This window comes from Mesoplodon densirostris, chromosome 3, assembly GCF_025265405.1.
Source record: "Mesoplodon densirostris isolate mMesDen1 chromosome 3, mMesDen1 primary haplotype, whole genome shotgun sequence".
Taxonomy (NCBI): domain Eukaryota; kingdom Metazoa; phylum Chordata; class Mammalia; order Artiodactyla; family Ziphiidae; genus Mesoplodon; species Mesoplodon densirostris.
Window position 1 is genome coordinate 107,039,600 of NC_082663.1, and position 26,292 is coordinate 107,065,891.

The following is a 26,292-nucleotide window of genomic DNA, read 5'->3' on the forward strand; positions in this document are numbered from 1 at the left end:
TAAAGTTACTGAGAGGCCTTGCAAAAGTTGTCTGTTTCTTCTCCTATGCTCTCCTCACTCAAACACAGGTGAGTCTCTGCTCTTCGGATTCTAGCAGTTTCAGTTTGTTGCCAACAAGACCTCCGTGGTAGGGGTGTAGGAATCATCTCGCCTGTGTTGGGAATTAAGTTGCTTGAGTTCCGTAGCATCTTTGAGTAAACAAAAACCTAAAGTTGAATTGGCCCATTGATGAATTTCACTTCTGTTTTGGATGCTGCAGAATTAATCCCACATCAGTCAACACTGATAAATGACCACACTGAGCAAAATGCTGAGCTGAGTGCTGTGGAAAAAACAGAAGTTCCCTCCTTCTCGTAGTTGGATCATTAATTGATGAGGGGCCTAGTGAGTTATAGAACCACCAGCAGCAGAGCTGAGGTGATGGGATGGGAGGCTCTGTGGAGCTTGTGCCCGCTGGGGAGGGCTTTCCAGGGCAGAACCAGTGCTGGAGACCAGGAGCCAGTCTAGGGAAGAGAAGGGTGGAGACTCTGTACATCATTGGATGAATGGATAAAGAAGATGTGGCACATATATACAATGGAATATTACTCAGCCATAAAAAGAAATGAAATTGAGTTATTTGTAGTGAGGTGGGTGGACCTAGAGTCTGTCATACAGAGTAAAGTAAGTCAGAAAGAGAAAGACAAATACCGTATACTAACACATATATATATGGAATCTAAGAAAAAAAAATGTCATGAAGAACCTAGGAGCAAGATGGGAATTAAGACACAGACCTACTAGAGAATGGACTTGAGGATATGGGGAGGGGGAAGGGTAAGCTGTGACAAAGTGAGAGAGAGGCATGGACATATATACACTACCAAACGTAAAATAGATAGCTAGGGGGAAGCAGCCGCATAGCACAGGGAGATCAGCTCGGTGCTTTGTGACCACCATAGGGAAGGCGGGAGGGAGGGAGACGCAAGACGTGAGAGATATGGGAACATATGTATGTGTATAACTGATTCACTTTGTTATAAAGCAGAAACTAACACACCATTGTAAAGCAATTATACTCCAGTAAAGATGTAAAAAAAAAAGAAAGAAGTCATTTTAATCTGCACATACCTGAATGCTCTGTCATTGAAAGACATTGCGTGGGTGGGTTGACCTAGATAGAGGCAGGCTCTGTAATCTTGTCAGTGCTAAGCTAGGGGCGCTGCATCAGGACCACCCACTTGGTGAGGGCTGAGTGCCTAGCACTGCACACAAGTGCCTGGCCAGGAAGGGCGGGGCAAGGAGGGGCTGAAATCCAGCCACTTCGCTTCCTCTGCTCCTTGGTGCTGGGCTCTTTCTGCCCAGAGCAAGGGGCACCATTTCTCTGCCAAGTCCTGTGTCAGTAGGGCTACATCCAGACAGACAGCACCTTTTTATGAGTGCTTCTGGCCGGGCATGGCTCTTTCTGAGTCTTCACGGGTGCTGTGCAGGACAGTTACCATGCTGCCTCTAAGTCTGAATCTGACCCTGCATAGCATAGAATTCCGTAAATATTTGAATGAATGCTGAGGTGGATTATTGAAGTTCCATACACACTTCATCTCCCTACTTAAAGAGGGACTCGAGTGGATTTCTTTTTCTTTTTCTTTTGTGGTTTATTGTATTTCAATTTACTTGACTAGTTTGTGGAAACTTGTTGAAGAGATTTTCTGATTTACTTTTTTTTAACCATTTTTTTCCCTTGAAGTAGTTAATTTACAGTGTTGTATTAGTTTCAGGTGTACAGCAAAGTGATTCAGATATATATATGTACTTTTTCAGATTCTTTTCCGTTATAGGTTATTATAAGATATTGAATATAGTTCCCTGTGCTATACAGTAGGTCCGTGTTGTTTATCTATTTTATATATAGTGTGAATCTGTTAATCCCAAACTCTTAATTTATCTCCACCACCCACCCCTCTGCCCCCACTGCTATCCCCTTTGGTAACCATAAGTTTACTTTCTGTCTGTGAGTCTGTTTCTGTTTTGTAAATAAGTTCATTTGAGTGGATTTCTTTTTCTTTTTTTTTTTTTGGTTTATTGTATTCAATTTACTTGACTGGTTTGTGGAAACTTTTTTTTGTTGTTTTGAAAAACCTATTTACTTTTGCAAATATTAGTCCAAATACATGCTTTACAGGCTACTATGGGTCAGAAACATTCTGTAGAAGAAATTATTTTGATAGACATTGGAAATAATTTTAATAGAAGAAAAAGCTCATATTTATCTAGATGTGGCTATGTTCCACAGGAAGATTTCGACGTCTAAAGTGCAAAGACAAAATGACCGTGGCTTTTCTTGCCACCCAGAATATTGACAGTCTTCCCTTAGAGCCCACTCTTTTTTTTTAATATCAAAATCTAATAAGCCAAATTTATTCAAGAAAAGTTATATCCATTTTCCTTTAACCTTCTTAATCTACCAAGGACAGTAACTTATGTAAAAGCATGCCTGTTTTTTCCTTTAGAGCTTCTTTTTTTTAATTGGAGTATAATTGCTTTACAATGTTGTGTTAGTTTCTGCTGTACAATTAAGTGAATCAACTACATGCATACCTATATCCCCTCCCTCCTGCCCCCCTCCCCCCCCCCCCCCGCATCCCACCCATCTAGGTCATCACAGAGCACCGAGCTGAGCTTCCTGTGCTTTATAGCATGTACCCACTAGCTATCTATTTTATGCATGGTAGTGTATATATGTCAATCCTAATCTCCCAATTCGGCCCACCCTCACCTTCCCACCCTGTGTCCCCATGTCCATTCTCTACATCTACGTCTCTATTCCTGCCCTGCAAGTAGGTTCATCTGTGCCATTTTTCTAGATTCCACATATACACGTTAATATACGATATTTGTTTTTCTCTTTCTGGCTTATTTCACTCTGTATGATAGACTGTAGGTCCATCCACATCTCTACAAATGACCCAATTTCGTTCCTTTTTATGGCTAATATTCCATTGTATATATGTGCCACATCTTCTTTATCCATTCATCTGTCTGTGGACATTTAGGTTATTTCCATGTCTTGGCTATTGTAAATAGTGCTGCAGTGAACACTGGGGTACATGTGTCCTTCTGAGTTATGGTTTTCTCAGGGTATATGCCCAGTAGGGGCGTTGCTGTGTCATATGGTAGTTCTATTTTTAGTTTTTTAAGGAACCTCCATACTGTCCTGTATAGTGGCTGTATCAGTTTACATTCCCACCAACAGTGTAGAAGGGTTCCATTTTCTCCACACCCTCTCCAGCGTTTGTTGTTCGTAGATTTTTGATGATGGCCATTCTGACTGCTGTGAGGTGATAACTCACTGTAGTTTTGATATGCATTCCTCTAATAATTAGTGACGTTGAGCATCCTTTCATGTGCCCCTTGGCCATCTGTATGTCCTCCTTGGAGAGATGTCTATTTAGGTCTTCTGCCCATTTTTTGATTGGGTTGTTTGTTTTTTGATACTGAGCTCCATGAGCTGTTTGTATATTTTGGAGATTAATCCTTTGTTGCTTCCTTTGCAATTATTTTCTCCCATTCTGAGGGTTGTCTTTTTGTCTTGTTTATCGTTTCCTTTGCTGTGCAAAAGCTTTTAAGTTTAATTAGGTCCCATTTGTTTATTTTGTTTTTATTTTCATTACCCTGGGGCGGGGTAAAAAAAGATCTTGCTGTGGTTTATGTCATAGACTTTTTCCTATGTTTTCCTCTAAGAGTTTTATAGTGTCTGGTCTTCCATTTAGGGCTTTAATCCATTTTGAGTTTATTTCTGTGTATGGTGTTAGGCAGGTGTTAGGTGTTAGTTGGGTGTCAAGTAGATGGTATACTGACCTTTAGAAGTAGGGCTCCAATGGACAAGGGGGTGGAGGATTGTCAAGCATCAGAATGAATTCAACTTAAGAACAAACTGGCTCTGATCCCAGCCAACCCCAAAGTCTAGCCAGAGGCCCATTAGAAATAAATGCAAATTGTAGTATCACTTTTACAAGGTTGTGCCACTTAACACTGTTAAATCTAATCAATCCATATTAAAGCTAAGCACACTCCCATTATTAGCTCAGTCCTCACCGTATCCCATTTCTATGAAGGCTCCTATGGAAACTTCTTGAAGAGATTTTCTGATTTACTTTTTTTTATAACTTTTTTTTTCTTGAAGTATAGTTAATTTACAGTGTTGTGTTAGATTCGGGTGTACAGCAAAGTGATTCAGAGATATATATATATATAATACACACACACATATATGTGTGCTTTTTCAGATTCTTTTCCATTATAGGTTATTACAAGATACCAAACATAGTTTCCTGTGCTGTACAGTAGGTGCGTGTTGTTTATTTTATGTATAGTAGTGTGAATCTGTTAATCCCAAACTCCTAATTTATCTCCACCACCCACCCCTCTGCCCCCACTGCTATCCCCTTTGGTAACTGTAAGTTTATTTTCTATGTCTGTGAGTCTGTTTCTGTTTTGTAAATAAGTTCACTTGAGTGAATTTCTTATGCTTTTGAAGAATAGGAGTCATGTGTGTGTCTTGGGGGATAGAGGGAAAAGGCAGGGATGTGCTCAAAGGGCCCTTAACAGTTCTAAAATTCTTGGAGTCCATAAATTAAACTTGATGTTAAAATAAATCTTCTATTTTAAACCAAAGCAATGTTTTCATTTTAATGTTTCAAGGCTTTCCATGTACCTTTTATCACATAATGCAATTCAGTTATGGACTGAGTCCTTTTAATGTACATAAGTGCTTTAAGTACTGTGAAAAGAACTGAAGAAATAGAAGGTTGGGCCTATGTCCTCAGATGTTAACCTACCAAGAAAAAGAGAAATGCAGAATGAGAGTATCAACCACTTGTAGAGATTACTTGGGTACCTTGTCAGACATATCTGGTTTTGATTTTGACACGACAATAGGACTCCCAATGTGGGGTGGAATTTCCATGCGCTGTGAAAAGTGGTAAGCAAGCAACCACAAAGGTTCAAGTAACCAATAACATTTCCTGCCTGCGAGGTTTTTTGCTGGTGAAGATACCAAATGGGTGGTAAGTTAGGATTAAAATTAGCTAAACTGTCACAGCAATGCTGTCTTCCTTTACACTCAGCCACCGTGGAGTTCTCACGGTCTAGAAGTATGTTTTGTGAGTCCTCTGCTGTGCAGGCTGACACCAAAGAAGGTCTGATCCATGCTACCACCTTGTGTTCTCCCTGGCTACATTCCTTCCTCTCCTCCCATGTTGAAGTGGTTTCCCCTGATCCCGAGACTGAGGGAGCTCACCTGTGTCCACCGCACTGGCCATCCTCCATCTGTTAATGGTTCAGCGTGCTGACCCTCTGACTTACTGTCCCCTCTCCCTTTTTCACCAAGGTCAGACCTAGTTTTCCAAAAGCCTACTGAGTGTGATTATATACCAGCACTATCCTAGACCTCATGGTCAGTATAAAAATCAATGAGATTCTTCTCCCCAGCCTGGGGCTCCCACACTGAAGAGCTAGTAAGAGGGCTCAGAGGATAGATGCGTGGCTGGGGGGTGGATGGATGCGAAGAAAGAAAATATGAGAATGGGCATGTACACAAAGGCCTCCCGGATGGACAGACCTGAGTTTGAATCCCAACTCAGACAGGTACTAGTTCTGCAAACTCGGGCAAGAAATTCACTATGTGAGAGCCTCAGCTTCCTAGTCTGTGAAATGGGAGTCATAATTCCCACCTAGCCTGGGTGGTGGTGTGGATTAGAGAGTGTAATTGCTGAGAAAAGCGCTTGGTGAAATTAGCAAGTACCCAAACCAGGACCTATATAACTACAACAAAAGATGATAAGTGACGTAAGTGCAAACAAACTGGGTGGGAGCGCCCAGCAGAAAGGCTCACAGCTGGCAGGAGGCTGCACGTGAGCTCGTGCACAGGTCAGGGGCCCTCCCAGCCTCTGGGTGATCTTCCACCTCCACGCTGGGCTGGGCAGAGCCAAGAAGCGCAGGGCCCACGGGCCGCATACCCGGGAGTCGGCGAGTCCCTGCAAGGTCGGACATTTACCTGCACATAAACCTGCACGTGTATCTGAAGCAGGCATGACCTGGAGCTCCACCCGCTGGGGCACCAGCTGAGGGGGTAGAATGGAGGGATGGAAAGGGCACCGCTGTCCTTGTTGACTTCAGCCAGTCCCAGGCATTGAAGATCATTGCACTCTCCAGAAAGCGAGGTCACGTCATCGTTTTTCCCTCCTCCCCACTCTGGATATCTAAGGTGAAGTGTTTTCTCCAGCTCAGAGGCTGAGAATGGTGTGGAGGAGAAAAAGAAGGTCTGCAGGTCACCAGCAGCCCTGTCCCCTGCTCTGTCCACCGAGGCCGAGTCCGCAGACCAGAAAAGAATCATTTCCCTGCGGTGAGTCCTCACCTTGACTCTCTCTGTTCTTTTGGCCTTTCGGGGAGGAGGGGTTTCTGGGAGGAGCTGGTGCTTCTAGTTTTACGGTGGTGGTTAAGAGTGAAGATCTCCTACAAGCAGATGACACCCCTGAGAAAGAAGTGGGGTGTTTTTCCTTGATATCCAGGCACTGGCACCTGCCTTCCTTTCTCAGCTCTTCCCACCAGCCTCTCTTCTCCTTCCCACTCCAGCCTTCTGCAGAATTTCTGAAAGCACTGATTCTGCTACATGATAAAGCCGGGGTGGGCCCCTCTCTGGCATGGAGTTAGAAGCACGTGGAAAGGCTGCCAGGGTTGCTGATGAGGCCGCCCAAGTTGGATTGTCTGCTCGGCCTGTGGGTGTGCACACCTGCTCACTTCCCTGGCAGCCACGGAAAAGAGCAGAGGGAAAGCCTGCCTGGGATCCCCGGGCGGGGTGTGCACATCTCCCTGGGCTGCCCATTTCCTGGGGCCGGTGCTGGAAGTCGGGCTCAGTTTGGTCGTGGGGCTGTGAGGGGACAGGCGGTTTGAGATGTGGAGCTCTGGTCCCCGTCACTCTCAGGGGCACCAATTATGTGCTTTCTTTCACATGGAAGGAAGAAGTAGGAACTTCAAGTTGCTTTTCTGCCCTTAAAAGAGAATGGTTAAGTCAGTGATCAATTACAGGTAACTGTGGCCATTTATCCACACCAAGTGGAGGAGTAATAGCTCTCCTCCCCGTATTAGAACTGTCAGAACTGCTACCTTCTACGTCTTTTGTCCTCTGCTACAGGATGATTAAATAACTCCTGCTTTTCCCTTCCTTCCTGGCTACCCAGCCCACAGCTTCTCTGCAAATCTATACCTCACTCAGGACCAAGCATAAGTCTTCACTGTGCCCCCAGATTTTACTGTTCTGACTATCACTCCCAATTCTGTCTCCATCTTTTCTGCATGACTGTTTTCATGCATCTCACTTTTAACCGTTCTTTCTATAGCTGTTTCCTGTCAGAGCATCCTGCCTCACTCACCAAACAAAGGCACCAAGCCTGTTGTTTCTTGTATCTTTCACCACTATTGGCTGGCTACTGCAGGTGCTCTGAATGCACTGCACGTGTAACTCCACTTTCCCCAGGCTTCAGATGAGAATAATACACATCATGAGGGCATGCTTGTTCAGCTTCACCAGCTCAAATGTGTTATCTGCGTAGCTGCAGAGAGTCCTGCGCTTGGTTGAAGGCTCTGCTCTCACTGTCTGGCAATTCTGAATTTTTGAATAAAAATGTTTTGCACTAGGTTTCAGGTCCTGCTCATAGTCATCTGTATCAAGTGAGACTAACACAGTTGAAAAGACACAAAGAAATAATGCATGTAAATAAGCATGCCTCCCACCCCTACCTCAGAGCCAATGCTGTGCAGACAAGACCTTCTGCTTGTGCCTCTTGAAATCATCAAGGGTACAGCTGCCCTTTTGTCACATTTGCTTATAGTCCATAGTTCTTCAAAAGGTCTAATCATTGCCTTGACAGTACCATTAACATTTATTAATTTGAATCAGTAGAGGTGATAAATTCAAATTAGTGGCTAGTATAAATAATAGGTAATTTGACATTTGTAAAAACAATTTTATTTTCAAGTAGCGTACAAATGTCTACTCATAGTTTTATTTTTTAAAGTAATTCCTAGAATTCTAAAGAAATTTATATCTGTGAATTGGTTCAATGGCCAGTAACTGAATCCAAATCTCTGTGCCTTGAATTGATGAGAGATATTTTGCCTCTGGTTTGAGCACTGTGGACTCAAAACTGTTGCGGGCAGCAGAGGCCTGGGACATCACATAGTCTCTTCACAGCTGAGAAAGCCAGAGCCCAAAGTCTCTCTAACTTCATTTCTGTCCCTCTGTCACACCCATATGCCACCCAAATTGCTTAAGAGTCTTCTTAAATTCACTTTGAACCAAACATTATTTTAACTGAGCCTCATTCTAAAGAATCCTATCGTGGAATCATGAATTTCATGTGCCATTTTTTTCCCCCAATAAACAGAAAAAAATCTACATAATTGTATCACAAAATTTTTTCATGTATATACCTCTAAAAATCATGCATGCATTCCACTTTGAAATGGCTGGGTTTCGCTGTACGGTTGAAGATGCAAATTCTACTCAAATGAAGAGCCAGGACTAGAATCACCTTGGGAAAGAAATCCGGGAGCTCTGACCTCTGCCCTTATGAGAACAAAGGAAGGACTTCCAAACGTGTTCTTTTTTTATCCTGATTTCACTTCTATTTTCCCACTCTGGGATGTTCTGTCTCTCTTTTCCCCATACCCAATTCCTGCTCATCCTGTTAGGCCCAGTGTATTAAACCCTCACTGACCTGCTGGTCTCTTCTCTTACCTCCTGTTGGACTTAACTGTCTCTATACCGCCTCCTAACGCCTATGATATGTATTGTTTTGATGCTACATCATGTACTGCCTTTTTAAAAAGATGTTTGATAGGGAGGGTGGGAGGGAGGGAGACGCAAGAGGGAGGAGATATGGGAACATATGTATATGTATAACTGATTCACTTTGTTATAAAGCAGAAACTAACACACCATTGTAAAGCAATTATACTCCAATAAAGATGTAAAAAAATAAATAAATAAAAATAAAAAGATGCTTGATATACACACAGGCTCCTTAAGGATAAGGACTGTCTTGTGTGCCCTGAGGCATTTAACATCACGCCTCACTCAATTAACACTTGTTAAGTATTCACAGAATTCTGGATTGAACTATAGCTGCAGTTTCAATAATCAGCCTCCAGTACTCCTCTTTATACTGCTTAAAATACTTTTGAGATGATATAATTACTTTCACAGCTCAATCAATACTTCTCCCTTCCATAAGGTACAGTTTCTTCAGTTTGGGATCCCGCCTGCTGGAATCACCCCGTCTCCCAACACCATGTCCTTAGAGTCCTGAGGGATTATCGATGTCTAGAAGAGAAAAATCAATGTCAGGCTTTCTTGTGAGCTGGTATAATAATCAAGATGTATTACACTGTATACAATTAATGGTAGCGTAAAAAATTCATCTTACGGACTTCTTGGATTTTCTTTCCTCAGGTCAAAATCCAGTTTTGATGGTGCCTCTTTAGCAAGTGAGAAGAACGACTGTAAAACAGAAAGCAAGAATGACCCTAAGATTGAAAGGAAAAAGTTCTCATCTTCCAGCCAGGTAATTTGGGAATGAAATGTGTATTGTCTCAGAGGGCGACAGAAGCATTGAAGCCAATAGGAAGAGGGAACCCAAGGGTCAGGACTAAGGTAGGCACAGATTTTAGAGAATCAGGAAGAAAGGACCGGCTGCAGTTCCCTCGGGCGAGCTTTCATCAACATTATATTTCACAGCTAACCATGCAGCACATGCAGAGGGGCAGTGACTACTGAGAGTCATGTGCTTGTCTAATAATTAGCGGAGACCAGGAGAGGTGTGACATCCTTGCACTACAATTAAAGAGTGTGATAAGGCACCTGTGTGAATAGAAGGCTTCCCAACTGCACACAGAGGAGGAAAACCTGGGAACAGCGTCATGATTCTTCTTTGGAAGCAATTTGGGGTCTGCTTCAAGATGGGTAACAAAGCCCAGTTCTGTGTCATAGAGTATGACATACTTACTGGGGCCAACAGTTCGGGGCTTTTTGACACTTCACTCCTAAAATACTTGAATATGTATCTCCTAAGAACTAGAACAAGAAACTGTTGGCTCACCCAAGAAATTTAACTAAATAGTAAATATACAAAAATATTACTAATATAAAATCCATTTTCGATTTCTACAATTGTCCCCGTAGTGAATGTCCTTTATAAAGATTTTTTGCTCCCCCCTCTCTAGAATCCAGTTGAACCATGCATTGCATTTATCTGTCATGTCACCTTTAATTTAGATCAGTCCCTACCTTTTTAAAATTTTTATTTTTATTAATTTCACATTTTTGAAGACTCCATGGCCCAGGATATTTTTAAATCAAGCATGCAATCAATGCTCACTGTAGCCATTAAAAAGATCTCAGCAAAGCCCTGATAGAACACCTAGCTTTAATCAAGGAAACTTTCTGGATGCAAGATGTACTCCAAGGGGGCTTCCCTGGTGGCGCAGTGGTTGAGAATCCGCCTGCCGATGCAGGGGACACGGGTTCGTGCCCCGGTCCGGGAGAATCCCACATGCCGCGGAGCGGCTGGGCTCGTGAGCCATGGCCGCTGAGCCTGCGCGTCCGGAGCCTGTGCTCCGCAATGGGAGAGGCCACAACAGTGAGAGGCCCGTGTACAGCAAAAAAAAAAAAAAAAAAAAAATGTACTCCAAGGAAGCAGCATGAGCTAACCCACTTTCTGTGAGGTGTTCATCTATAAACGAGTTGACTTGAGGGGACCACCTGTCATGCGCATGACCCGTCTGAAGCTCTTCTTTATGGCAGTAGTAGGGCCATTGCTGCCATTGAGACTACTCCTGGTTTGGATAATGCATCATCAAGGGCCAACTTGTGGTATCTCTCTGTTCCACTCATAAGACTCTGCCTGCTAGGAGGCTTTTGAAGAAAAGTGGTCCTGTGGATGGAGGACCCAGTCCTACCTCTTAGTAGCTGTGTGGAGCCAGTTAAGTCGCTCAGAATCCCTGAGGCACAGGGTCCTGAACTGACATCAGTTCCCAGGTTACTGTGGGGCTGGGAGTGGTGTTTGGGCATTTTACAAACTGTAAATTGCTGTCTATACATTGTTGTCACAACTGGAAACAGATGAAAATGAAGTGATTTGCAGCATTTCAGATTCTTGGGCCTTCTACCGCCCTGGAGAGTTAAGTATTTTGTGTGAAATCCTACTTGTCACCTCCCCCTGACACTGGTTAAGGAAATGCCTTCACAACAGTAACAGTCACAGTGACAAACCGGGTAGCCAGTCCTGGAGATGTATTACCCCATTTAAGCCTTACGCATCCCTCTGAGGCAGCTACTGGCACAGAAGAGAAAACTGGCCCAGAGAGGTTAAGTAACTAGGCCAGGATCACATGCCACAGAAGAGGTGCAGCTAAAACTTAAACTCAGGGTCATCTGATACAGGGCTTTTAACCACTACCCTCTTCTGAGAGTACTCACTGGGACCTTTAGTGCCCTGGGATCCACTACCTGGTGAGATTTCTTAGAAGTTTATCTCATTTATTATTAGGGGCGTCTTTGTCCAGCCACTTCTGCAGAAGGCTGATCACCAGCTACTTCACGATTATAGATATATATATATGTCCAGTCAGCAAGTCACTAATCTTGTTGGAAAATGAAACCTTTGTGCCCTGCCTTCCACTGTTTTTCACTGAAGGGTTGTGTTGGAGACTATAAGATCAGGGAGAATGAACTCTTAAGATTCTCTATTAAGGGTGGGGAGATTTGTTACATAATTTACATTGAAGTTAAAATTCGTGATGTTTGAGAAGAAGAACAAGAGCGGTGATGCCTGTGTTTTGTCATCCTTGTAGGACAAGGCAAACATGCACTTCCACAAGCTGTTTCTGGATGTCCCCACTGAGGAACCCCTGAGGCAAAGTAAGTTCTGACTTGGTTGACTTTGAAAAGATGCTAATTGGTTTGGGGGGAGAAAGAGTCTGGGGACTGAATCACCAAGGGGAATAGCTTTCTGAAACTCATGATGTAACAATAACACCGACCTCACTCAGCTTTCACCCAGCACCTTGAAAGATAAGGGAGTAGAATGGGAAAGTGACCTCCTCCACGTGATATGGAACCATCCAAGGGGATTCCAGAATGTCCTCGCCTTGCATACTCACTGCTGAAATGTGTTGTGATTGGATAGTGCTTTGTTTTAAGATAACAAGACCAGAGCAAGAGAGGCCACTAGAAGAAGACAACACAGACCTAGGTGGACAGACATGTCAACCCCTGTGCTGTGCAGGGCTCAGTGGTCACACCTAAACACCTGGCCCAGCACGACGTTCAGCACCTGCTCCGCTCCGCTGAGCGCATCTGGCGCCCAGGGTTCCATTCCAGCTTCCCTCAGTACACAAATGCTAAGGCAGCATGCTGGCTTCCTCCCACCATCTCCAAACAGGAAGGTGTGGGTCATGTGCTCTCCCCACAATGAGACCATCTATTTCAAAAGGAGTCATTAGTGACCATCCCAGGGAAGAAAGGGCAGCAGTGCCAACATTAGCACAAGGATGACACACCTTCCCAAAGAGGAGATTTTTGCAACATCATTCTTGACCCCTTACCTGCAATGATAGACTTGACTTTCCTTTTTTTTTTTTTTTTTTTTGCGGTACGCGGGCCTCTCACTGTTGTGGCCTCTCCCGTTGCGGAGCGCAGGCTCCGGACGCACAGGCTCAGCGGCCATGGCTCACGGGCCCAGCCGCTCCGCGGCATGTGGGATCTTCCCGGACCGGGGCACGAACCTGTGTCCCCTGCATCGGCAGGCAGACTCCCAACCACTGCACCACCAGGGAAGCCCCTTGCCTTTCCATTTTGATGTTTATACTGAAGTTTGTAAGACTTGGAATTAAAAAACAAACTCTCATCTCCATAGCTTTATTTCACTAAAGGTGACTGAAAAAGAGGTGAGAGATCTTTTGAGCATGTGAGTGTATTACCTCTGCCCATCTCTGAGTCACCAACATACATACACAATTTTCATTTTAAATGGAAATTCTAAATAATGTTATACCTGTATATATTTTCCCAGGTTTTACCTGTGCTCTACAGAAAGAAATATTATACCAAGGGAAGCTCTTTGTATCAGAAAACTGGATTTGTTTTCATTCCAAGGTCTTTGGAAAAGACACTAAGGTTGGTATAATTTTTCAAAAAGAAAGCTAATCCTGCATTTTCTTATATATTGTGACTATTAATTGTTTTAAATGTAGCAATGTCTATAAATATTTGTGTCATTATTATTTCTTTATACCAAGTTTCCTTTACTATAGTTCCAAACACTACAGGTTCTAAATGCCTCTAGATAACACGAACTTCCCTTTTTCCCTAAACAGCACTCTCTCATTCATTTCCTTATATATATATATATATCTCCCACAATCCTACCTTAAATCCTTTTTACCAAGATGTCACCAGTACACTCTTAAAGTTCTTCATATGGAGAATGTGTCATAATTTGTTTCAAAGACATACATTAAACCCAAAACAATTCTTTAAAGAAATTTGAATTTTACACCATATTCACACAGTTACCATCAGATATCTAGGCAAACAGGCCTATAAATAAGATACTTATTAGAGCTCACTTTGTCACCAGCACAAAATGAGCAGGATTTGGAGCATTTTAGGCCTAGTCTGGGGGAATCACAAACCCACAATCCCCGTTGAACACGGACATCTTTTCCTTCTCACTAAACACAGATTTTGGGGAGCAGAGGCCCATGATACCTGAACCATTAGGGAGAATAGCCTGAAGAAGTTGGCAGTTTTCCCAGGGCACCGCCTTCTAAAACGAGGCCCTTGGGACTTTGGCATGAGAAGGGAAAGACTAATTCCATCCCACTGACATGCTTTCCCTTTGAGCTGTGATGTCACATCACACAGTTCAGTCAGGCCACCAGAACAAAGTGTCAGAGAAACACCTGGGGTTTGCATGACCTCGGTGAGTTTTTTGTTTTTTTTGCGGTACGCGGTCCTCTCACTGTTGTGGCCTCTCCCGTTGCGGAGCACAGGCTCCGGACGCGCAGGCTCAGCGGCCATGGCTCATGGGCCCAGCCGCTCCACAGCATGTGGGATCTTCCCGGACTGGGGCACGAACCCGTGTCCCCTGCATCAGCAGGCGGACTCTCAACCACTGCGCCACCAGGGAAGCCCTCAGTGAGTTTTTAATCATTCTGATTCGTGATTATGAATAAGCAGCTTCTATACTCTTGAAGTTGCTGATTAAAAACTCCTTCTGTTTTGACTGGTAGATATGTTTTATTTAAATATTCTCCCTAAAGCCACTGGCAGTCTTATAAATAAAGACCACTTAACAAATATAATGGAAATTCTTTATTTTGGTTTTGAGTCAGCAGACTAACATCAAACATGTAATTTTTATTGTATAGAGTTATGTTTAGATAAACATAGTTTAGATTCACAGTATTATTTGAATCAGTATAATGCAAAGCAATGTTGAATAGTATTGCACCATATTTCTAGATTTCTGGATTATAGGCACTTGTTCATGGAGTGGGGAAGGGAACTGGGTAGTACTGATCTCCAATTCCATGGGATAAAGACAATTCTCAGGAATAGAGAGAGCCAACACCTCTGACCAAAGCAGCAGGGGTTGAAAACAGTAGTGAACAAAGAATTAGCCTTGGACTTCCCTGGTGGCACAGTGGTTAAGAATCCGCCTGCCAATGCAGGGGACACGGGTTCGAGCCCTGGACCAGGAAGATCCCACATGCCATGGAGTAACTAAGCCCGTGCGCCACAACTACTGAGCCTGAGCTCTAGAGCCCGCGAGCCACATCTACTGAGCCCGTGTGCTGCAACTGCTGAAGCCCGCATGCCTACAGCCCATGCTCCACAACAGTGAGAAGCCCGCGCACCGCAATGAAGAGTAGCCCACGCTCACCGCAACTAGAGAAAGCCCACACGCAGCAATGAAGACCCAACACAGCCAGAAAATAAATAAATAATTTTTTAAAAAAATTAGCCTTTGTTAAAGGATGGGGAATTCACAAAGCCAGTAAGTAACTTCAAGCTAATATGATTCTAGCAATGGTTTCAAAATCCTATCTCTACCTAAGAAGGAACTGACCAAAAAAAGCTAAAAGGAGTGACCTGGCTTTTTAAAGACAAGGACATGTGGGATTGCTTTTGCATGTGCTGTATCTAATCTAAGAGAAAAGAGGGGGTGGGAAGATAAGAACCATGATAGTGACTTGCACATTCCTTACCCACTGAGGATGGCGTCAAGGAGATGTGGGCTTCAGCTCTGTGGCAGAATTTGCTCACTGCCAACAGACCTTGGTCCAGCATGATCCAATGTGAACTAAAAGCAAACAAGCAATCTGCTCTAGGAAGGGGAATTTTCTAAGCACCCTAAAGTGTAACCTTAATCAGAACCTTTTCCTCAGCCTGTGTGTATTTTTAGATGCTAGTAAAATTAAAGGCATGTATCACATTGCATCTAGGCTCAAACAGAGAAGTGATTCATGCTTTATTTTTCAAATGTTATCTAGTTGTCACTTATACTCATGAAGCAATTGAGTGAAACTCCTTCTTAAGGGTGTTCCGTGCCTTACATTCTGCAAAAATCCAAATTTATAGCCCCTTATCACTGTGTGTTTTGTGTTGCTGCTGAGAAACGAAATTAGGCTTTTTTTTTGCGGTACGCGGGCCTCTCACTGTTGTGGCCTCTCCCGTTGCGGAGCACAGTCTCCGGACGCGCAGGCTCAGCGGCCATGGCTCACAGGCCCAGCCACTCCGTGGCATGTGGGATCCTCCCGGACCAGGGCACGAACCCGTGTCCCCTGCATCGGCAGGCGGACTCTCAACCACTGTGCCACCAGGGAAGCCCAATTAGGCTCATTTTTATATCATCATCTATCTTGGAAGATCTTAAATTCTGTTTTCCAAAGTAATCCCTATTTATCACTTCTGAATTATCTCCCCAACTTCAAAAGTTTTATGGGTAGAGTTCTTTGGCAAAATAGTTTTTTTTCTTTAGTGTCTAATTTAGATTAGCCCCTCATTCTTCATAGTCTTCCCATCAGGAACTTGGAGGGGCAGTAGAACAACTCCATCTCATAAACCTAAATATGAACGCAAAAGTTCTAAATTAAAATGTAAGAAAATGGAAAGCTTAGTTTTGGTCCTTCAAGCTGGCAGTACTAATAACATAAGCCCCTCCTCTTCCCCACTGACATTGTTGATCTCTTTCAGAATATGTGAAGCATTTTTACAAAATGTATGTTCATGTGAGTGTGTGCACCTGTGGAGGGATTCAGGCCCTTTTCTTTTTACCAGGAGTGGGGGTGACTCTCTTTTCAGGGATCAAAGTGATGTGATCCATTTTCCTTTGAGATCAAACCTGGTTGAAGGGCTGTAACATAAAAATAACAGGAACATCTACTGTTCTTCGCAGCATCTGGTACATTCTTGCAGTACCTTGTATGAAAAAGAACCCCTATTTTGGATCAGATTGGTTCAAATTCTATCTTTGTAACTTATTTATGACCTTGAGAAAGTCATATACCTCTCTAAACAAACATCCTTATCTCTTAGAATGTCTACATTATAGGACTGTCATATTTAAATATAATTGTCATCTGGTAAATAGGTATTGATAATGGTAGCTGCTGTAATTGTCATTGTTGTTATTCTTTATTGTTTGAGCCAGAAAAGAACTCGAGTGCTTGTATTTCACCCATCCTCTTTTTTATGAGACAGATGAGGAAATGAATGACATTTTTATTGAGTGCTAGGCATTTTCCATCTATTATCTCATTTAATCCACAGAAAATCCTGGGAAATAGGTAAGACTGTCTCTATTTTATAAGTCAGGAAACCAAGGCCAAGAAAGGATAGCTTACAAGGTTGAATAAGTCATGTGGATAGTAATAGAACTGAGAATTCAGGCCCCAGACTTCCTGTTCAAAAATGGGTCTACTATACCAGTGCTTTTCAGCCTTTTTCCCTAAGGACAGAAAAGAGCAGGGTGTGTGGAGATGAGCTCAGAGTAGATGACCACAAGCATGTAACTTCTTTAGAGCCTTGGGATTACCTTTAAAATGGCTGTACATTTTGCATTCTATTCGCATGTCCCAGGTTTCCCACCGAACTCTTCTGTAGACTTGATGATCCAGATTTATCCTCCAGCTTTGTAAATACCACGTTGAGATCTCGGTGACACTCTTCTAAGATTCACTTTTCTTCGTGGAGGCTGGAGAGCTTGCTGCTGATTTTATCTTTTTTTATTTTTCCTTTAACATGAAGATTTGGAGTGCTGCTCTGTGAAGCCTGAACCCATGTTAACTCAGTGATTCTGTTTCAGATCTCTATTCCGGCTTTCTCGGTAACCCTGATAAAGAAAACCAAAACTGCCCTTCTGGTGCCAAATGCCCTGATTATAGCGACAGTCACAGACAGGGTGAGTACGCAGCGGGTGCGGGCACCCTGCTTTGTCCTACTCTGGGTTTCACTGCCTTAGGGGCTTCTTGCGGAGGACCAAGACCCTGAACCATAATACCATGAATTAGGAGTTACTCTGTAAGACTAATTTTTGAAATCACAGCCTTTAGACATTTGTGTAGTGTTGTTTGCCCTGACAAGGTGATTTATTCTAATGTAATAGTTGCCAATTTTGAATTTCCTGCTGACTTCATTATACTTACTTGACCAAAGTCAAAGAAAGTAAAATTCTTTCCCAACTTCCTTTTCCCTAACATTAGGTCAGGTCAGGCTACAGGGATATATTTCACTTCTTTATTATTATTTAAAACGCCACCATCACCACCACCTTATTCACAGGGTGAGGCAGGTTGCTATGAGGAGTCCCTGGGGTGGGGTTGGCCAGCCTCCCCATAACCTCCATTGGTGCCTCCCCAGAGCCAACCTAAAGATGTAAAACTTGGGCTTGCTATTCAAGTTCAGCTTGAGGACCAGTTCCTAGGCCCTCTTTGCCTCCAGGTTGCCTTAAATACCCCTCTTCAATACAGAAGTTCCGGAGCTGTCATTGACTGTTGGGCTACCCCAGACATGGGCAACCTGAAATATTTGTATGGAGAGCGATGTGTGTTTCACCTTGGCAAGAGAGAGAGAGTAGAGTGGTTTGGTTACTCATGTTTCACTTGAAATTTTTTTAATATTTTACCTACTATTTTTATGAAAGCATAAAAGCTACATTTCATTTCTAATCATACTCAATAACTTAAAGGGGGAAGGAGAAAGAAGGAAAGATTAAAAGAGGCTATTCTGATGAGCTAGGAAATATGTTAATATCTGTTTCTAGATTTTTTTTTTTTATACGAATGGCTAACAAGCATCAGGTGCTTCTTGCCAGGCGTACACAAAATGCTTTCCTTATATTTACATGTTTATTCCACACTACCATACTGTAAGGGATGGGGATTGTTAAGGAAACTGAGACTAAGAGTTTGCCCAGTGTCACCCACTTGGTAGGTAACAGAGCCAAAATTTGCAACCCAGTCTGTCTAATGCCAGAACCCGTAATGTTAACTACTTTGGAATACAGTATTTGCTCGGAAAGTATATCAGGTTCTCTCATGGGAATGCAAGAGAGGGTAATCACAAACTTTGGAAAGGGGGTGTGAAAAGATGCTGTGGCTCAAATAGATGGAAAAAGTGTGAACCTTTTTCTCAATGTGCGGTTTATGGTAAAATCTTTTTTCCTTGTGTTATTTGTCTCCAAATTACTGTCTAGCTCTGACTTGACTTCTTTCCCATAACTTATTTATAAGCATTCACCAGAAAATCTCCATATTTGTACAAGAAAGAATCTGGAAGTGGCTTGAAAAAGAATGAGCCTTTTAGAGTGGCTGGGACATTTTCAATGGAAATCTAGGTCAGAGCAGAGAAAGCAGACCCTTGGGAATTGTTAAATACCTTCTAAAAGGGGGGCGGGAAAGGGAGGGAGAGGATAAAAGAGGACCTGGCGAATACAACTGGCCTTTCTTTACTATCCAGGTCTTTTCCATCCATGCTTGTTTGGGGCACCTATGTCACAGCACCGGAGCTTTCATTTTGCTCTACATTTCTGTATTATTTAAGTTGGGTCTGAGAGTTTTGTTGCTATTGTGGGAGAATATATTCCACTTTTTTCCAGGAATGGAATAAAAACTGAATGTGTGGCTGAATGGAATGAGAATATAGACTCGGTATAGAATATAGTCTATGGTGTTTGAAAATGAAAAAATATACAGATAAATTTTTTAACTCTGAACACTCACTTCTAGTGGAGCAGTATCTGTTAATAATTAAATAATTATCATTTTGTTTTTCAGTACATATTTGTCTCCTTACTCTCCAGAGATTCAACTTACAAACTACTAAAATCTGTGTGTGGACACTTAGAAGTGAGTACAACATCTCTGAGCCTCAATTGCTGTCTCTCTTCTGTATTTCTTATGGTTTTGTAGTTGATCTGGTTTTTTCATTTTGTAAAAATAATTTTGTTTCGATAATTTCAGAATACAAGCATTGGCAACAGCCCCAATCCATCTTCTCTTGAAAACAGTTTCCAGGCAGACCGCCCTTCATCTCTGCCTCTGGTGAGTTGCCTACATAACTATCTAAATGCGAAAGAAAGTGAGTAGGTCCCACAATCACACTTCTCCTTGCACCATGACCAGGGTGCGGGAGGAACTTAGGACCACAGTATTGGAGGCAAAGTTGAAGAAACAGGGCATTTCTGTCCCGAAGAGGGGACCATAGGAGGTCATCAACTTTTTCAGGTAATTGAAGAGTCAACCTGCAAAAGAAAAGAAACATGATAGTGCACTGTTTTAGCCAGTTACTGGTCCATGGAGGTATTCAGCAAATCTTGCTCGGTTTGTTTGTCAGCGTTGTTTTAGAGGGATTCACCAGTCTATTTAGGTAGGGCATGATTCATCCCACAAGTCGTTGAATGTCTTCTATGTTCAAGGCACCATGCTAGTGTACCCATAAGGACACCAGGAAAAATCAAAACTAGTTCTTGCCTTCAAAGTCTTTACAGCTTAGTAGAGAAGATGAGGGATACCCAGAAATAACTGTAAAAGAAGAAAGCTGTAATGCCCAAGAGGTAGAGATTCTTTGATTCCCTTAGACTTTCTGACTACAGAGTAAATCTCGAACGGGAAGTAGCTCCCCCGATTTGTACAAGATTTGTACCTGTGATGGTATCATGCAAGCCCAAGAGAGTCCTAGCCGTGTTGTTCAAATGGTTGTTCCCAAACTGATAATCATTAAACGTTTTAATACCTTTGGTGAAGTGGTATGAGCCCAGAGTTTCAACATCGACAAATTTTTAAACTTTATTTATTTATTTTTGGCTGCGTTGGGTCTCTGTCGCTGCGCACAGGCCTTGTCTAGTTGCAGTGAGCGGGGGCTACTCTTCGTGGTGGTGCTTCTCATTGTGGTGGCTTCTCTTGTTGCGGAGCACGGGCTCTAGGCGCGCAAGCTTCTGTAGTTGTGGCGCACGGGCTCTAGAGCGCAGGCTCAGTAGTTGTGGTGCACGGGCTTAGTTGCTCCACGGCATGTGGGATCTTCCCGGACCAGGGCTCGAACCTGTGTCCCCCGCATTGGCAGGTGGATTCCTAACCACTGCACCACCAAGGAAGCCCTACAAATCTTTTTTTTTTTTTTTTTTGAGAGCTGTTAAAATGTACAGGGATTGAAAACGTGTTCACACAAAAACTTAAACCAGAATGTTCCTAGCTGCATTATACATCATAGCCAAAAAGTGGAAGCAACCCTGATAGCCATCAGCTGATAAATGGATAAATAACATGTAATATATCCATACAGTGAAATATTATTTGACCATAAAAATGAAGAACTACTGATACATAATACAACATGGACGAACCTTGAACACATTATGCTTAGTGGAAGAAGGCAGACACAAAAGGCTACATGTTGTATGATTCCATGTATATTAAATGTCCAGAATAGACAAATCCATATGGGCAGAAAATGCATTAGTGGTTGCGAAGGAACAGGATTGGGAGTGAATGCTAATGGGTAAAGGGCTTCTTTCTGGGGGGAGATGGACATATTATGAAATAAGACAGTGGTGATGGTTGTACGACAATGTAATTATTCTAAAAACCACTACATTGTATACTTAAACTGGTGACTTTTATCTCAATTTTTTAAAAAAAAATCTACCTTAAAAAATAGTGAGAGGGCTTCCCTGGTGGCGCAGTGGTTGAGAATCCGCCTGCCGATGCAGGGGACACGGGTTCGTGCCCCAGTCCGGGAAGATCCCACATGCCGCGGAGCGGCTAGGTCCGTGAGCCATGCCACTGAGCCTGCGCGTCCAGAGCCTGTGCTCCGCAACGGGAGAGGCCACAGCAGTGAGAGGCCCACGTACCGCAAAAAAAAAAAAAAAAAAAAGTACAAAATAGAATGAAACACTTATGATTTGGAATCCCTCAAACATGGTTTCAAATCTGGGTTCCACCCAGCTGAGCTATGTTTAACTGCTCTGACTCAGCTTCCTCATCCAGTAAAATGCCAGGCTCCTGACGTGGCTGTGAAGATCAAGTGTAGTCATGTGTGTTTGGTGCTTTGCATACTGCCTGATCCATAGTGGGTGTTCAATTAATAATTATTAAATTGAGGAGACTTGAATTTTTAAATTTTCCTTCCCCTATAAATTCTTGCATGAAATTGAAATGACTATTGAAATAATCAAGACACAGCTAGTTGAAGGTGAAAGGTTGGTAATTTGCTTACAAGATATATCTCCTCTTCTTCACTTGGCAGCTAAATAAATTGTGAAAAGCTCGCCGAATTGTACCTTCACCGCGACATTTTAGTGACGCGTCTTGTCTCTTCATTTCCTAAGCACTTTGGGGAACAAGTGGTATACACAGTAAAAACATCCTGCTTTTTCCAAGACTCCTCACTCCTCTCTCACCCTTTTGTCATTTAGAAGTAATGTTACTGACCCTGTTATGATTTGTTTGAGGGAAGAAAAAAGCTAAAGCTTTCCTTTCAGTGTCTAATTTGCTAAAGCCATTTTCCCTTTTCTATTTCCAATAGCTTTTTAAAACTATAATTTGAGAAAATCTTTCTCTGCATTTAGAACATGCATCTAGAACTTTCTAGCTACTTTTTTGTCTTGTATATGTCTGTTTTGGTCACTTTTTCTCATTACAAAATGCTAATGAGACTTCTCTAGCTTTACCCTAGAAGCTTTTCAAACATCAGCATCCCAGTTTTTTTCCTAGACATTTGTTATTTCAAACGAGTTGGCCACTGTTTGTTAACAGAATTCTAACTGCCCAGAAAAATCAGTAACCAGATACTCTGTGATCTGTTGAGGAAACCCAGTAGTATGGGGTAATCCTTCCTTCTTTTCCATTTTTTATAGGTCAGGCCTAAGTGAAAGGCCTAGAGGTTACAAAGTCCTGTCTGTTGAATAAAGGAAAATGGGCCTCTCTCTTCATTTCATTATTTCCCTTCAGGATTTCAACGATGAATTCTCAGATCTGGATGGAGTGGTACGGCAAAGAAGGCAAGACATGGAAGGATACAGCAGTTCTGGATCCCAGACTCCTGAATCTGAGAACTCTCGAGGTCTGGGAGATTTCTGTATCTTTACTGAAATTTAATTTTCCACAAAACACCCTTAGCTCAACCACCCTTAGCTCAACCAAAACCAAAACCAAAACCAATCAAAAAAACAACACACCTTCTGAGCTAACAATTAGGAAGGGACTTTAAACAAAGCGTAGTTTGAAAGTTCAAGGAAAAGGAATTGCCTATGTGGTAATACGCATTTAACAAATGTCTCTTTGGGAATTCCCTGGCGGTCCAGTGGTTAGGGCTCCACGCTCTCACTGCCGAGGGCCCAGATTCAATCCCTGGTCGGTGAACTAAAATCCCACAAGCCACATGGTGTGACAAAAAAGAACAAAAAAAAGTCTCTTAAATAGACATAATGGAGTGGTTGAAAGACAGAAACATGCAATATTTTCTTACTTCTTCTTTAGTAATATTATTAATTATTATAGCTGAATCGTCCCCATGAGTCAGTGGGATAAGGACAGACTGCCCTTATATCATTTTATTTTTTATTTGCTTGAACATTGGATTTCATCCCCAAACCACTCAACCAGCTTGTAAGAAGATCCATTTATATTCTTTGGCCATTATGCATATTAAGGGATTGATTTGCTTTGTGGTTGATCCTATGTGTTTAAACGCACTGGGGAGAAAGCTTACCCAGCCCCGTTTCATCTTGGTAGATTTCCATGTGACAGAATCCCAGACAGTTCTGAATGTCTCCAAGGGAGAAGCAAAACCAACTCGGGCAGATGCCCTTGTGAACAGAGTGCCTGAAGGAAAAGCCAAGAGTCTCCCTGGGCATGGTAAGGAATGGATTATTTGGGGGGCAGGGGTGGGCATCTGCCTATAATTTTTAAAGGGCTTCATGTTTCACTTTATGACTGCCTTTGCTATTCCCTCCCCCTCCCTTCCTGCTGTAGGTCTTAGCATGTTAATTCATTTATACACTGAACAAACTGTACCCAGTTCCATGCTTTACTGTGGGGCATACAAAGGTGAACAGCCTTCGTGGAAGACCTTTCATTATTCTGAATACTTTGAGGTTGTGATTCAAAAATTACCAGTAAAACTCACGTTATTTTATTATTATTTACTGATTATTATAATAACTGCTTACCAGTTGTACTGGTAGGAGATCAAGGATGGGGTCTGTATTGTTCACCAGTCACTCCATCGCAATGCTTGGCACAGAGAAGGCTCTCAGTAGATATGTATTGAATGCAACATGTGGGAAGGAATTGTAACTACTGGTTAAAATGAGAAGCGAAGGCTTTGGTTAGTATTTCCTCTGATTTTTATTACCTGGAAATAATTCTGTCTCTCAAGTACTTCTTCCCTATAGGGATACTGCTGCACGAAGGAGATGTGTTATCATTTTTAAACAGAAGCTTTTTGTTTTCCACCCAACAGGTCAGTCAGAAACCATTGGAATCATACCCAGAGTAAAGTCTCAGAAATGTCCGACTCTCCACCATATTCTTATATTCTATGCAATTGTGTAAGTAAGTGTATTTAATATGAATGACTTAATGATTCATTTCACTACAGGAATAATGTCATCACGTTACCAAGAGCCATTGTGAATCTTAGTTGCCTCTAATATGACCCAAATCTTTTAGGGGGAAATTTTTGTCTCCTACTTCAACACTTTTTTTCTTAAACTTAGGTCACCTTTTCATATTCATCCCCTTCTTATTTAAATAGATAGTGAGAAGGAAGGAAGGAAAAGCAAAATATACCAAATCCAGCAGAAGACTAAGTTCTAAGTAGATACTCTTAGTTAGGAAATTGTTTCCTGAATTATGAAGCATCTTTGTTCATGTTTATTTTTCCATCTATCCCGTGTCCTCTGGATAGAGACCAAAACAACTTGAAAATGTCATCCCCTTTATTGAAAACTTAGGCATTGACTTTTTTAAGTTCCCCTCAGCTTCTAGCCTGTAACTAGCCTGTAGCTTCTAGCCAGTTGTTCTTCTGAAAATAACCTGACCCAGTTCTAGGCTGTTCCTCAGAACCAAGGAGGATCTGCAGTTTGGTTTCCAGATAAAGCAGAGAATGTGAGTCACAAGACCGGACACTCGCTGGCCAGGGCCTTCAACAGTACCTGGTGGGAGGAATGAGCACCAGCTCGGGAATCTACATTGGCTGGCCTTGAGCGAGACTACTGAAATGCCATTATTTGTAAATTGAGGAAATAGAGAATTTTCAATATCCTTCTAGTTCTAAAGTGTAGTGCAAGCATCAGTCTGTTGAAAAAAGACTTTAGAAGTCTCTGTAGCCAAGTTATTTTGGAAAATACCTTGCCTCAAATGTACAGTGTTGCCTCTGAGGTTACTGTTTTATGAACATCAATCAGGTCCTGGCCACTAACCTACTGGGAATTTCTCTTTTATCCCTTTCCAGTGTCTGTGCACTAATCATCTCGACCTTCTACATGAGATACAGAATTAATTCTCTCGAGGAGCGGCTGGGGTCACTAACCTCCATTGTGGACACCCATCAGACTGAGTAAGACAATCCCCTCCAGTGCTGTCTTCTGCTTGCTGTTCACATTAGTATATTGTTTGACCTGAGCTTGGCATCCTTCTTAGCAAGCATTAATTGAGGATACATTCTGTATGAGACATTTTGTTAAGTGTATATATGGAAAGTAATGATAGGAGGGTCCTAGAAATAAATGACCTGACTCTTCATGTTCTTGAGTTGCTATAGTGTCGCCAGCGATAAGGCAAGAAACAAGCCTAATTTTACAGTATCTTGTTCTCTTATCCTAAGACTCAGTTGTGACCTTGGCCCATTTATTAAAATAGTCAAGTTTATCTTTGTACAATGGCAATGAGTCAAGACATTCATAGAAAAGAAGCAATTCAAGTAACTCAGCACATTTCATCATATATAACTCTTTGTATGAACTCATTTACAAAACTCTTGACCACTATAGAGATCCATGTGACTAGTAATTAGTTGAATGTGTCTGTGAAGATTTTCTACCACAGTATTTTTAACATGTCTAACCTAATTAAATCTATTGCCATAGTGGTCTTTCCTTTAAACCCATTTACATGAGGATTTTGACACATTCTCTAAAGAGTAAAATAAAGTATTCCATGTTTAAAGCATACTTTTACCTGAAGTTTTAAAAGTAGAGGTATTTCTTTACAGAGTAAGTACTGTGTGCTAGAGATCTATTACAGTAGATCTTTCACACAGATACAGTTTCCTCTCATAACTTCACCATAACCTTATAAGATAGCTATTATTCCCATTTTACAGATGAAGAAACTGAGACTCAGAGAAATAATTTTAACAGAATCAGGTTTCAGGTCTATATGACTACAAAAACCTAGTCAACCAGTGGTTGCTTATAAGGAACAGCAGAGAAGTGAGTCAGGATATTTTCAGTGTGTATCAGAATCATCTGGATGGCTTGTTAAAACAGATTGCAGGGCCCGTTCTCCAAATTTCTGGTGCTGGCCTGGGGTCTACACTTTGAGAACTATTATGCCATATAATTCTAGGCCCTTTCTTTACAGTCTTAACAGTCACCTAAAAGTCTTGTTCTCTGGCTTATGCAATGCTGGTACACAGATCATTTCTGAACCATAAATATACATTTGAACCAGTAATAAGTCTAATGAATG

At 42.1% G+C, this 26,292-nt stretch overlaps 1 protein-coding gene across 3 annotated transcripts in view; it reads left to right on the forward strand.

Annotated features, from left to right (window-relative positions):
• Positions 1 to 26,292, forward strand: part of GRAMD2B (GRAM domain containing 2B) — a 119,736-nt gene that overhangs the window by 88,527 nt on the left and 4,917 nt on the right. For 2 of the 3 annotated variants that reach the window (XM_060093295.1, XM_060093294.1), the window contains 11 exons: positions 6,263 to 6,382; positions 9,491 to 9,602; positions 11,890 to 11,956; positions 13,110 to 13,213; positions 17,409 to 17,504; positions 19,378 to 19,449; positions 19,564 to 19,644; positions 22,549 to 22,660; positions 23,332 to 23,454; positions 24,062 to 24,149; positions 25,055 to 25,159. In XM_060093295.1, coding sequence (XP_059949278.1) covers positions 6,263 to 6,382; positions 9,491 to 9,602; positions 11,890 to 11,956; positions 13,110 to 13,213; positions 17,409 to 17,504; positions 19,378 to 19,449; positions 19,564 to 19,644; positions 22,549 to 22,660; positions 23,332 to 23,454; positions 24,062 to 24,149; positions 25,055 to 25,159 — 1,080 coding nt within the window. Of the gene's footprint in view, positions 1 to 6,262; positions 6,383 to 9,384; positions 9,402 to 9,490; positions 9,603 to 11,889; positions 11,957 to 13,109; positions 13,214 to 17,408; positions 17,505 to 19,377; positions 19,450 to 19,563; positions 19,645 to 22,548; positions 22,661 to 23,331; positions 23,455 to 24,061; positions 24,150 to 25,054; positions 25,160 to 26,292 lie in introns of those variants that run through there. The other variant, XM_060093296.1, reaches the window with a different exon arrangement.